This window comes from Peromyscus eremicus, chromosome 22, assembly GCF_949786415.1.
Source record: "Peromyscus eremicus chromosome 22, PerEre_H2_v1, whole genome shotgun sequence".
In the NCBI taxonomy this organism is placed as follows: Eukaryota; Metazoa; Chordata; class Mammalia; order Rodentia; family Cricetidae; genus Peromyscus; species Peromyscus eremicus.
Genome location: NC_081437.1, coordinates 23,912,367 through 23,925,627, shown reverse-complemented (window position 1 = coordinate 23,925,627; position 13,261 = coordinate 23,912,367). Strand labels below are relative to the sequence as shown.

General features: G+C 43.1%; 1 protein-coding gene across 1 annotated transcript in view; it reads left to right on the top strand.

Annotated features, from left to right (window-relative positions):
- The window catches only part of Rab10 (RAB10, member RAS oncogene family), a 58,319-nt gene that overhangs the window by 33,420 nt on the left and 11,638 nt on the right, over positions 1 to 13,261 (top strand). Inside the window, exon 2 of the mRNA XM_059248387.1 lies at positions 6,438 to 6,498. Coding sequence (XP_059104370.1) covers positions 6,438 to 6,498 — 61 coding nt within the window. The remainder of the gene's footprint in view (positions 1 to 6,437; positions 6,499 to 13,261) is intronic.

Below are 13,261 nucleotides of genomic sequence, written 5' to 3'. Positions count from 1 at the left end.
TTAGTGGTAAAGAGCTTGCATACCATGCAGGAGGCACTGGCTTCTGTTCCCAGTGCCACAAAGTGAGCAAAAGAGATTAAGCCAGCTCTCAATTATCTGCCACAAGGGCAAAAACCCAACATTGAAAACAGTCCGTATACCATTATAACCAGGTGTGGTGATTTGCACTCCAGCATTTGGGAGGTGCAGAAAGATCAAGAATTCAAAGCCATCCGTGGCTTTGTTAGAGAGTTCAAGGTCAGCTTTGGCTGCATGAGAAACTGAGACAGAAGAATCTTGAGGCTTAAAACTAACCTGGGCTTCTCTACATAGTAAGTTCAAGGCCAGCCTGCACTGTGAGGTCCTTTCTAAAATTAAAGGACTACATATTCATCAACAAGTATATAAAATAATTTTCCAATCCCATATTAACAGATAGATAAATAAATGGGAAAATATAACCTTTACCTAGAGAAGAGTTAGTTGGTAGATCCAGAAATGAAAAGATGGTAGGTTTAGAAGACAGTTGCCATGAAACACTTAAAGGAAAGCATGATCAGGACATTGTTGAAAGGTAAGAAAAAAAGACCCAGTGAAGCTCCTAGAACTGAAGGATTCAGGATCTGAAATGAAAAGTTCAGTCAGGAATCTCTACAAGTTACACATTCTAGAAGAAAAAGAAAGAAAAGTTAATAGAAACCATTTACAGTGAAGCACAGGCCAGCAAACAGACACCAGGCAGTGATACCTGGGACAGTGTCACCTGGTCTAACACATACATGTCATTGGAGTCTGGGAAAAGGTGGTTTGCAGGAAAAGTATTTGATGACTAATGGCTGAAGAACTTTCAAATACAGTAAAAGCTATGAGCCTATAGGCTCTAATGAACCTTGGTAGGATGACTACAAAGGAAACAGCACCAAGACCCATCCCACTCAAGTTACTGAAACTGGAGTTAAAAGGAACGGTATAGAGCTGGAGAGACTGTTCTGTGTTTTAGAGCACTTGTACTTGCAGAGGACCCTGCTTCTATTTCTAGCATCCACAGCCATCTTAATCCCAGTTCCAGGGGATCATTTACTCTCTTCTAACCTTGATAGGTATCAGGCATGAGCATGGTGTTCATACCTACATGCAGGCAAAACACTGATACATTTAAAAATAAGTAGGAATAATATAAGCCACATGTGATGGTAGATACCTATAGTCCCGGCACTCAGGATGCTGAGGTAGCAGGTTTCAAGTTCAAGACCAGACTGGGCTAGGTAACAAGACCCAGCCTCAAAAACAAAACTTATTGGAATGGGGTGGGATGGAGTCGGGTGAGGTAGGGTGGGGTCAGAATGATGTGTTGAGGGATTAAGATAAGAACATCTATTGATTTCTTTTAATCAAAAATAATATAAACTCAGGAAATCATCCTAATTGTAGTACAAATGAATAACAAAACAATTGTAGGATTTAGAACAGCACCAATAGAATGTGTATGTAATTATAAAATGGGTTATTGAATTAGTTTATATTAGAGGCTGCATAATATCATAGTTGCTGTCTGGAGATCTTGGGAAGCCAGTAGCTACTTGGTTCAGAAAGCTGGGCATGTCAAAGCCAACAGGATCAATGATGCCATCCTAGTTTGAGGCTTGAAGACTTGTTAAGTTCCAAGTCACTGGTGTGATTACCCATAAAGATAGAAGAAGCTGGGAGTCTGGGCAAGGATAGCAGTAAGAAGAATCAAGCTTGAGCAGCATGCATAAGCGTCCCCCTTCCACTTTTTGTTTGTTTGTAGACAGGGTTTCTCTGTGCAGCCCTGGTTGTCCTAAAACTAGCTCTGTAGACCAGGCTGGCCTTGAACTCACAGAGCTCCACTTGCCTCTGTCTCCCAAGTGCTGGATTAAAGGCATGTGCCTCTGCTCCCTGACATTCCCCCCCTCTTTAATTGAAACAAGGTTTGTACATGCACATGTACTCTACAACTGAATTATGCCCCCCAACTCTGACCTCATTTATTGTGTGGGAATAATAATGTGGAGTAGGGTTGTTGAGAACATTTAGTGGTAATCCAGGCAAAGAGCATCTTGGAGCAAAGCTAAGCATGCTGTGCAATGTTGATTAAGCTATTATTACTGTATGAAAGGACCTTTATCCTTTGATATACTCTCACGACACTCGTTTGCATGCACATAGAGGGTAAAAAAAAGAAAATGGCCGTTTTGAGATACTGTTAGTGTGCTGTTCATAAAAGAACTGAGGTTGGAACCTGGTTTCTTAAATTCTAGACCAGGAGACATTCAAAGGTGACTGGATTTGATTTTTAATCCCTTTCGGAGACACTTAGTTTACTGGAGGGTGCGCTTTGTCTTCTTGCCACTGGATGGCGCTTGTGTAACACTGAAGTCGATAGGTTGGCTGGCCTTGAATGTGCCCTGCTCCTCATGCCTCTGACTCCCCAGCAATGCTCTCATGGGCATGTACCACCATATGCAGCTCAGGTGTGTTTTCTGATGTGGTTTCTCTCTTGAGCAGCTGAATATTGATACACATGTTTACTGTAGTAAATGAAGTACTCTTTTAAGCTGAATCTCAGGAGTCAACAGAAAGTAAAAATTCTGTGAGTGTGTTTTACATAAGCATAACCTGTTTGGGGACATTGCTCATTGGATCAAATCCTATATTTGTTTCAGCAGATGACAGGATTGCAGCAGAATCTGATTATTTCCCTTGGCAGCATCTTAGAGGGTTATTGTTATGTTCTCCTGTCTTCTCAGGCAGCTGAGCTAGTTAGTTATTTTTGCTCTGGTCCCTAAATTTAAAAAAGATGATTTATTAATTTATATGCATGGGTGTTTTCCTGAATGCTTGTATGTCATCACATGTGTGCCTAGTGTCCACAGAGGTCAGAAGAGGGCATTAGGTCCTCTGGAACTGGAGTTACAGACTGTCCTGAGCTGCCATGTCAGTTGCTGGGAATTGAACTCATCTTCTATAAGAGCAAGTGCTCTTAACTGCTGAGCCAATTCTGTAGTCTTGATCCCTAACTTTTATCCTAAGCCTTTCTGGTTAATTTTCCACATTTAGCTATATACTGGGCATATGTGGGAGTATAAAAACTACATGCTGGTATAGCAAAAGTATTTACTTAGGACAAAGTTAAGAGCTATAAAGTTGTCTTTGTAAGCTGTGTGTGGTGGTACACGCCCATAATCCTAGCCACTTGCAAGAGGATAGAGAGTTTGAGACCATTGTGAGCTTTACATAGCCAGACCCTATCTCAAAACAAATAGATTGTGACTGCAGGAGGAAAATTGGAGTGGCCATGCTAAGAAACATGAGTATCTTTGTTTTTACACAGTGATGATCCAGTTGACATTTTCTATGTGGTGGAGAGGGTGTACTTGCAAATATGGCTCCTTGATTGACCTAATTTTTATTTCTGTTGATGTGTTAGGTACAACAAATCCTTGCCCTGTGCCCACCTTGTTTTGCCTTTCTCAGACAGTTTTGGATTTCTGTTAGTAGGCTGTATTTCTATAACCTAAAAAAAAAAGTTTAGGTTCCCATTCTTACTGTTGTGGAACATAGGAATTCAGTGCCACAGGATGTTCCTGGTACCCCATTGTTCTCTTCTCAAATAATAACAGACGTTTGGTCACTGCTTAACCAAGTAGTGCACTGTAGTTGCGTTTTTCTTCTTTAGTTTATAGTCCCTTCTTTTCACAGTCACCCAGATTTTCAGGTACTCTACTTCAACTCAAACAGAATCAGTAGACCTTTTTTTTGTAGATTGTATTGCTATTTCCTCTTTCATAATCTACCCCTGGGCCCAGTAGACACCCCTCCTCCTCTTTCTCCTCTTTTTTTTTTTTTTTTTTTTTTTTTTAAAGGACCAGGTCTCATGTAGCTTAGACTGAACTTGAACTTGCTGTGTAGCTGAGGCTCAACTGCCTCCTGAGTGCAGGGTTGATAATGTGAAGCGCCCCTCTTGAAAATAATTTACTTCTATTGCTCTCCAGGCCATTTTGACCTGTCTTTTTCATCACTGATAGTGATTCCCTATGTCCCTCTCTCTTGGTTTGGTAAAACTATCCCCTTGTGGCTGTCTACAGGATGCATGTGTAGAGAAATTCACACTGTGCCTCAGAATGCTTTCACTTGGTAGAAGGAAACCCAAAGAGAAATAGGAGAAAGGGTGTAAAGATTAATGTGCACTTGTATGCCAGAACCACACAAAGCATGAAATTCAAAGAAGAGTCAGATGGTTGAAGCTTAACTGTCCTTTTGAGAAAGGGAGAGGAAGATAGGCATCGGGAATTTAGGGTTAGAAAATGACTTTTAGGATAAATGGCTGCTCTTGAGTAGACTTAGTCGGTTTCCAGAAGGTTCCTGCCTGGTGGTGCCAACGGGTCAGGGAAAGTGAAGAGTCAGCTGTCTTCTGTGCAGGTAAACTCTTGGGTGTGAATCATCTGCCGTGTGCCAGGAGAGTGGAGCTTGATATTTTCTTGATGCTTCTCCCCATCTGCACTTGAGCAGCTCTCCTGATTATTTGCTGTCATGGTGTGGAAAAAGGTTAGGAGCTCTCAATTCTCAGACTTTGTGCAGCTCACCCTGTTATGGTGCCATTCTCTGAGGCACCTCTGTGCTAACAAGTGGGAGCTGAATTATTTGTTATCTTTCAGGTCTGAGAATAGCTTTCATTTAGTGTTGGCTAGACACACACTGAAAACACTTGGCGTGTCCGTGTCCGTATGTGTGCATGTGGTGTCCAGAGGTCTCATTTTTTGAGACAGCACCTTTTACTAACCTTGGGATCCTGCTATCTTCACCTGTGTCCCTAACCCCCTAGTGCTGGGGCTGCAAACATGTGCTGCCACACTTGGCTTTTTGAGTGCTGGAGTCTGAACTCAGGACCTCATGCTTGTACAATGTGAGGGTTAGCTTTAATTGTCAACCTGACACAACCTAGAATCAACTGGGAAGAGAGTTTTAATGAGGGATTGTCCACATCGGACTGCCCTGTTAGCATGTCATTAAGTTTATTGACATGGGCAGACCACCCCGGTGGGAAGCACCATTCTCTAGGCAGAGGATTCTGGACTGTGTCAAACTGGAGCAGTGGAGCTGAGCACAAGCGAGCAAGTGGCATGTGTCCATCCTTGTCTCTCTGCTTGGGATGTGATGTGATGTGACAGCTGCTTTAAGCTCCTACCACTGGGACTGCTCTTCTGGTGACGTAGCCCGGAACTGTGGCTAAAGGAAGCCTTTCTCTGTTGGTCAGCAGCTATTTGTCACCACGGCAGGAGGGAAAAGTAGCACAGCAAGCCGCACGTGCACCAAGCTGCCTGCTTCTGGGGTGCTTTGGATGTAATGTGATGTGTTCTGTTTCTCTGCAAGCCCTTGTAAGCTTTCCCCCGGTGTTTTCTGTGACGTGTCTTGGTGTAAGTCATCCTTTATTCATGCAGTACTTGATGAGTCTTTCAATTCAAAAGTAGATCTCTTTGGTTTTAAGTGTTAGAGAGCTAGTGGTGGACGTTGACTGAATGTGGTCCTGAAAGAAATTCAAGGCATTTAGGATGATGTTTCTTTTTAATTTTTTTAAAATTTATTTTTATTTTGTGTGTATGGCTTTTTTGCCTACCTTTTGTAACCCGCCCCCCCCATATCTGTGCAATACCTGCAGGGGCCAGAAGAGGGCACCAGATCCCCTGTAACTGGAGTTAGAGGCAGTTGTGAGCCGCCATATGGGTGCTGGGAATTGAACTGGGTCTTCTGAAGTAACAGCCATACTCGTAACTGCTGTGCCTTCTCTTCAGCCCCTCGGGTGATGTTTTTATCTTGACCAATTTGACTCATGAATTTCTGAATGTTTTATAAATTTCCCAGATGGCCTTTTTGTTAGTGATTTCCAGTTTAATTTTTGGGATCAGAATGCATACATTGTATGATTTCAAGTACATGTAAACGTATTTTATTGTGATAGATGTTCATTGTGTGCTGTAAGTAAGAGTGTGGAATCCCAGCACTTGGAAGGCAAAGGCAGACAGAGCTCTATGATTTGGAAGCTAGCCTGATCTACATAGTGAGTTCCAGGCCAGTGAAGGCTACATAGTCAGACTCTGTCTCAAAAAAAAGTGTGTGGGGGTGCAGGTGAGTAGGGATTTTTCTCTATATATATTAAAAATAATTTTTAAATATTAAATTTTCCAACTAAAATATTAAGTATTTAAAGTTTTTCTATTTCCTCACTTGTAGAAGCTCTTTCTATATAGTTACTGTTCCTATCAGGCTTGGTCTTGTGTTACTCAATTCGGGTTGTGGACACGTATGTTCATGTGTGGTATTTACTGTTAGTGTATATGTATAAACAAGCAGGTTTCAATGGCATAAGCATTTGATTTCAGAAAATTTTATTATTGCCAAGAATAAAGCAACAATTGTAATTTACCTTCTCTGTGTTACAGGAATAGACTTTAAGATCAAAACAGTTGAACTACAAGGAAAGAAGATCAAGCTACAGATATGGTAAGTGACAGGTTTACTTACTTCATGTGTTGGTGCCCGCTGCTTAAGGTTTGTGGTGAGACTCCCCTTTGCCATTTGTCTAGCATCTTTTTTTTTTTTTTTTTTTCTTTTTTTTTTTTTCAAGACAGGGTTTCTCTGTGTAGCTTTGCGCCTTTCCTGGAACTCGCTTTGGAGACCAGGCTGGCCTCGAACTCACAGAGATCCGCCTGCCTCTGCCTCCCGAGTGCTGGGATTAAAGGCGTGCGCCACCACCGCCTGGCTTTGTCTAGCATCTTATAGACTGCCCTCCTGAAGCAAGCATCCAGCAGCTTCCAGGAAGGAAAACACTGCCGTTGACTTGAGAGCCCATGTACTGTCTGTGCCTAGACTGTATGACTCCATAGTGCCCTATGTCTAGACTGTATAACTCCATAGTGCCCTGTGTCTAGACTGTATAACTCCATAGTGCTCTGTGTCTAGACTGTATAACTCCATAGTGCCCTGTGCTAGACTGTATAACTCCATAGTGCCCTGTGCCTGGATTGTATGACTCCATAGTGTCCTGTGCCTGGACTGTATGACTCCATAGTGCCCTGTGTCTGGACTGTATAACTCCATAGTGCCCTGTGTAGACTGTATAACTCCATAGTGCTCTGTGTCTAGACTGTATAACTCCATAGTGCCCTGTGCCTGGACTGTATAACTCCATAGTGCCCTGTATCTAGACTGTATAACTCCATAGTGCCCTGTGCCTGGACTGTATAACTCCATAGTGCCCTGTATCTAGACTATAACTCCATAGTGCCCTGTGTCTGGACTGTATAACTCCATAGTGCCCTGTGCCTGGACTGTATAACTCCATAGTGCCCTGTGTCTGGACTGTATAACTCCATAGTGCCCTGTGCCTGGACTGTATAACTCCATAGTGCCCTGTATCTAGACTATAACTCCATAGTGCCCTGTGCCTGGACTGTATAACTCCATAGGTGCCCCAAGCACACAGCTCCGCCAACCCCGCATGAGGGGCCGAGAGGGAAGGAGCTGCCTTGATTCTCAGGACTGTAGTGCTCCTTTTACGGGTGTCACTTGGAATAATAGTGTTTGCAACATTCTCTCCACTGTGCATTTTTTATTTTATGCGGGAAAGTTCTGCTACTGGCTCATAATTTTAGAAACCCGACCATACTAACTAGACTGGTAAAGACAACAATTTCAGATTTTAACATCAGTTTTGCTTACTGGGTTTAAGTGTGTTGGATGGAGCCGTGGTTCTGCTGACAGCTGCCACTCTGCAGCTCCTTCCCTCTCGGCCCCTCATGCGGGGTTGGCGGAGCTGTGTGCTTGGGGCACCTATGGAGTTATACAGTCCAGGCACAGGGCACTATGGAGTTATAGTCTAGACACAGGATCTTTGGGAAGTGCTGTCTTACACCATTTCTGGAACAAAGATATGTTTATTATCCTAGAGCGCTGGATTAGACTTGGACTTGTGTGAGAAGTTCTAAAAATAACTTCACCAGCAAATAGGCAGCTCTACCCCTGAGCAAAGGGGTTGTTAGTTGCCAGTTAGTCCAGAGGTAGTGAGGCAAGAAGCCTTTTCTCTTGGTTTGAAGTGAGTTGTTTGAGAGATGGGTCAGTGGTTAAAACGTGAACTTCTGCAGAGGACCGAAGTTCAATTCCCAGCACCTACATCAGGCAGCTCACAACTATCTGTAACTCCAGCTCTGGGGAATTTTGATCCCTTTGGCCTCTACAGGTACCTGCGCGCGCGCGCGCGCTTGTACACACACACACTAATGAAAATAAAATAAAAAAATACACCGCTCGTTGCCAGTCTGCAGAGACTGGGTATTGTAATGAGAATCCATGTGTGGAACTCAGGAAAGGATAGGTGGAGGATACCAGATTGAGCCCAGCATGGTGTCTGTAATCCCAGTTTGGGAGAAGTGGAGACAGGATGATCAGGAACTCAAGGCTACATACTAGGTTTCAGGAGAGCCCTGGCTACATGCTACCATATTTAAAAAACAAACAAGGTCATTTGGCTAAGGTACAGTCATTGAAAAGTGTAAATGTATGAAGTATGCAAATTAATGGGACACAGAAAACTTTAAAAGATTAATAACTTGGGTTATTCTAACAGAAATGGGAGGCAATAATTAAATGTTGTTTTTCTGAAAAATGAAGACAAGTTTTTAAAAAACAGGCACAGCGGGCCCTGGAGAGACGGCTCAGTGCTTAAGAGCATTGACTACTCTTCCAGAGGACCCAGGTTCAATTCCCAGCACCCATATGACAGCTCACAACTGTCTGTAACTCCAGTTCCAGAGGACCCGACACCCTAACCCAGACATACATGCAGATGAAACACCAATGTACATAAAATAAAAATAAAATAAATTAAAAAAAAAAATCAAACAGGCTCAGTGAGATGGCTCAATAGGGAAAGGTGGCGCCACCAAACCTAAAAACCCACATTTGACCCTCAGAACCCACATGGTGGAAGGCAATACCTGCCCCCCCAAAAGTTGTCCTCTCATCTCCACATGTATATCTTGGCATAGATTTGCCTTTCCTCAAAAAATAGGAAAATAAATGTTAAATAAATCAGCCAAGCATGGTGGCATATGCCCTTAATCCCAGCACTCACTCGGGAGGCAGAAGCAGCCAGATCTCTGTAAGTTCGAGGTCTACAGATCAAGCTCCAGGACAGCCAGGGCTGCACAGAGAAACCCTGTCTCAAAAAACAAACAAACAAGCCGGGCGGTGGTGGCGCACGCCTTTAATCCCAGCACTCGGGAGGCAGAGCCAGGCGGACCTCTGTGAGTTTGAGGCCAGTCTGGACTACCAAGTGAGTTCCAGGAAAGGCGCAAAGCTACACAGAGAAAACCTGTCTCGAAAAACCAAAACCAAAACAAACAAACAAACAAACAAACAAAGACAACTGTTAGCCACAGAGTCATTTTCCTGGCCAACAACTCTATCATCCTGAGGATCCTAAAGTCTTCTGTATAGTCTGTACTGGTGACTTTATCCTTTACCCAGAGACAGTGGCCTCATTTCAGCACCACTTCTTTTTTCCTACTGTGTTAGTTAGACGTGACTAGAAGGACTTTATAACTAAATACAGGAAATTAACAGGCTGAGATGAGGCTGTGCCAGAGCAGAGTTGCAGTGACCAAATACCTTGCAAAGGACTCTAGAGTCCTCAGGATAATGGAAATGTTGATCAGGACAATGTTTGTATGGTTGGCAGTGGCTGATGGAGCATTCAACACCCTGAACAACATAATTGTTGCAGTCCCTCGTGGAAAAAAGGCCTTGAACCTGGTCTGCTTGCCATCACGAGTCTGTTCCTGCACTGGCAAACCTAGGCGCTGAGGAGCTGACTCAATGGTTGAGACTTTACTGTACAAATAGGAGGACCAGAGTTCAGATCCCCAGAACCCACTTAGCTACTGAGTGGGTGGCAGCATTGGCCTGCCATTCCAGTCTGGAAAGGTAGAGAAGAGGTCTTTAGCAAGCTGGCTCTGGAGACTAGCCATATTGGCAAGCTCTGGGTTTGCTTGAGTGACCCTGTCTTGATGAATCATATGGAAGAACAATCAAAGCTAATACCTGATATCAACCCTGGGCCTCCACACACATATGTGCACACCACAGACACACGGAAATGGGAAAAGAAGAAAAAAAAAACAACAACCAAGAACCCCTCACTCTTGAAGACATCCCCATCCCCTCAGGAAAAACTGAAGGGGCTTCTTGAGGTATAAGGAGAAGGGATCTATCTCTTCCAGGACTTTGATAGCCTTGGTCTTGGTCTTATCTCCGTAAGTTCTGTAGCCAGTCACTGCTGCTGACTCCTCCCTTGGAAGAGCCCCAGTCTCCCTGGCCCTTCTTTTTTTTCCTCCAGTCATTCTCTAGCATTCCTAATGGTTTAAATTTTAGATTATGTGTAAGTATGTCTGTGTGTGGGTATGTGCTGTGCTGGCAGAGGTAAGAAGCATCAGTCCCCTGGACCTGGAGTTACAGGTAGTTTCAAGTCACACAACAGGAACTGACTTTAGGTTTGTGACTGTGTGTGCACGCTCTTAACACTGAGCCATTTCTGTAGCTCCCACAGTGCCCTGTTTCAAAGGTTTTCAATATCGGTTTTTTTTTTTAAAGATTTATTTATTTATTTATGTATACAGCATGTATGCCTGCAGGCCAGAAGAGGGTACCAGATCTCATTACAGATGGTTGTGAGCCACCATGTGGTTGCTGGGAATTGAACTCAGGACCTCTGGAAGAACAGCCAGTGCTCTTAACTTCTGAGCCATCTCTCCAGCCCCTCAATATCGGTTTTTTAAACCTGCGCTTTTGGTTTGTTTCGTAGTAGGTTTATTAAGACATAATTCACATGCCATTTTACCAGTTAAAGTGCCCAATTCAGTGGTTTTTAGTTTAGTCACAAGATTGTATAGTCATCATTACAAATTTAGAATACTTACTCTCAAAAGAAACTCTGCACTTTCATACCCTGTTCTCCCAAACCTTATTAGTTTGCAGTCTGTCTCTTAGCTTTTCCTGTCTAGACATTTCTTATATACAGTATTATATAATACCTGATAGTTTGACTAGCTGCTGTTTCTCTTAGCACGTTAATCAAGATTCATCTGGTTTATACATGTGTACAGGCACCACTGCCTTTCCATGTCTGGGCTAGTACGAAGTGTGTGAGGGTATGTGTGTATATGTGTCTATCAGTCTGTGTGTGTCTGTGTTGTCCAAGGAGGGAGAAAAAGGCATCAGATCCTCTGGAGGTGAAGTTATAGACAACCACTTGTGAGTCACCTGATGTAGGTGCTGGGAACTGAACTTGAGTCCTTTGAAAGAGCAGCAAAAACTCTTAACTGCCGAAGCAGTTCTCCAGTCCCATGTTTAATGTTTGGAGCAAAGGCCAGACTTAGCTAAAATATCTGAATAATTCTATGTTGCTACCAGTAACAAGTGAGGGTTCCAATTTCTATAGGTCCTTGCCAACATGCCTTTTTTATTATAATCATCCTAGAGAAGTTGAAGTGGTATCATTGTGGTTTTGATTTACTTTTCATATCTGCTTAGTGATGATGTTGGACCTCTTTAAGTATTTATTGACCATGTAAGCATATATTTGTGTAAAAATGCATTTATATATTTTGCTTATTTTTTAAATTTATTTATGTATTTTATGTATATGGTGCTTTGTCTGCATGCATGTCACACCAGCAAACATACTCCTGCCCCTCCCATGAAGTAACTGACAAAGGTATATGGAAAAACAGCAACTACAGATAGTCTTTATAGATGTTTGCTGAGGAGAGGAGTGGGTGGGATGTATCTCAATGGTAGATCTCTTGTTAGACATACTTAGGCCATGAGTTCAGTTTTTAACACTGCAAAAAAAAAAAAATTTTTTTTGCCAGGAGGTTTTGTTTTGTTTTAAACATAGACAGGTATCTTCTAAAATTATGTAGACTAGTATAGCTAAACAGTTTTAATAAAGTGCACTAAGAAGAATCAGTCATATGATTTTTAAAGCCCCCCCCCCCCCCCCCCCCCGCCCCCAACACACACACACACAGGGTTTCTCTGTGTAGCAGCTCTGGCTGTCCTGGAACTCACTCTGTAGACCAGGCTAGGCTGCCCCTGCCTCCCGAGTGCTAGGATTAAAAGCATGGGCCACCACACCTGGCTTGCCCAATGATTTTAAAGTATTTTATTTAGCAGCAGTAGAGCAGGACAGTGTGGTAAAGAGGAAGACATAGACACATAGAATATTAAAACAGAATAAAGGGAGCCAGGAAGCTGGTTCAGTGAATAAAGGTACTTGCCATCAATTACAACTGAGTTTGATTCCATGACCCACAAGGTAGAAAGAGAGTATCCTTCCCTGAAGTTGTCCTGTGACCTCCACACGTATACCATGGTGTACACATGCCCTTCTACACACACACACACACACACATACACACACACACACACACACATACACCCAATAAGTAAATATAATATATTTTTTTTTTGCCTTCATGTATATATGTATACCATGTGCATGCCTGGTGCCTGTAGAGGTTAGAAGAAGGTATCAGATCTCCTAGAACTGGAGTTACACGTGGTTGTGAGCCATCTGATATGGGCTGGGAACAGAACCTGGGTCCTCTGCTGTGCAGAGAAGTATTTATACATATACAAGTAAGTGAAAGGCAAGAATGAAATCTGAATTCTGTCTTAGATAATACTAATGTCAAGTTATAGTTTTGCTACTACACTACAGATACCTTTGGGTTACTTTATGGGCAAGGCATGGTGGTGCACACCTTTAATCCCAGTAATTGGAAGGCAGAGGCAGGAGGATCTCTGGAGTTTGAGGCCAACCTAGTCTATGTAGCAAGGTCGAGGCCAGCCAGGGCTAAGTAGTGAAGCCTTGTTTTAGAGAGGGATGAGGTAAGCGCAGGCAGACAGCTCTGCTGTTGAAGAGCACTGGCTGCTCTTCCAGAGGACGACCCAGGTTCAGTTCTTAGCACCCACATGGCAGCTCACAACTGTCCTCAATTCCAGTTCCAGGGGATCTGGTTCCCTCTTCCGGCTTCTGCAGGCGCCAGACATGCACACGTTGCGTATACATGCAGGCCAACAAAACATTCAAACACGTAAGATAAAAATAATTTTTAAAATTACTTTTACAAAAAAACTTGCCGGGCGGCGGCGGCGCACACCTTTAATCTCAGCACTCGGGAGGCAGAGGCAGGTGGATCTCTGT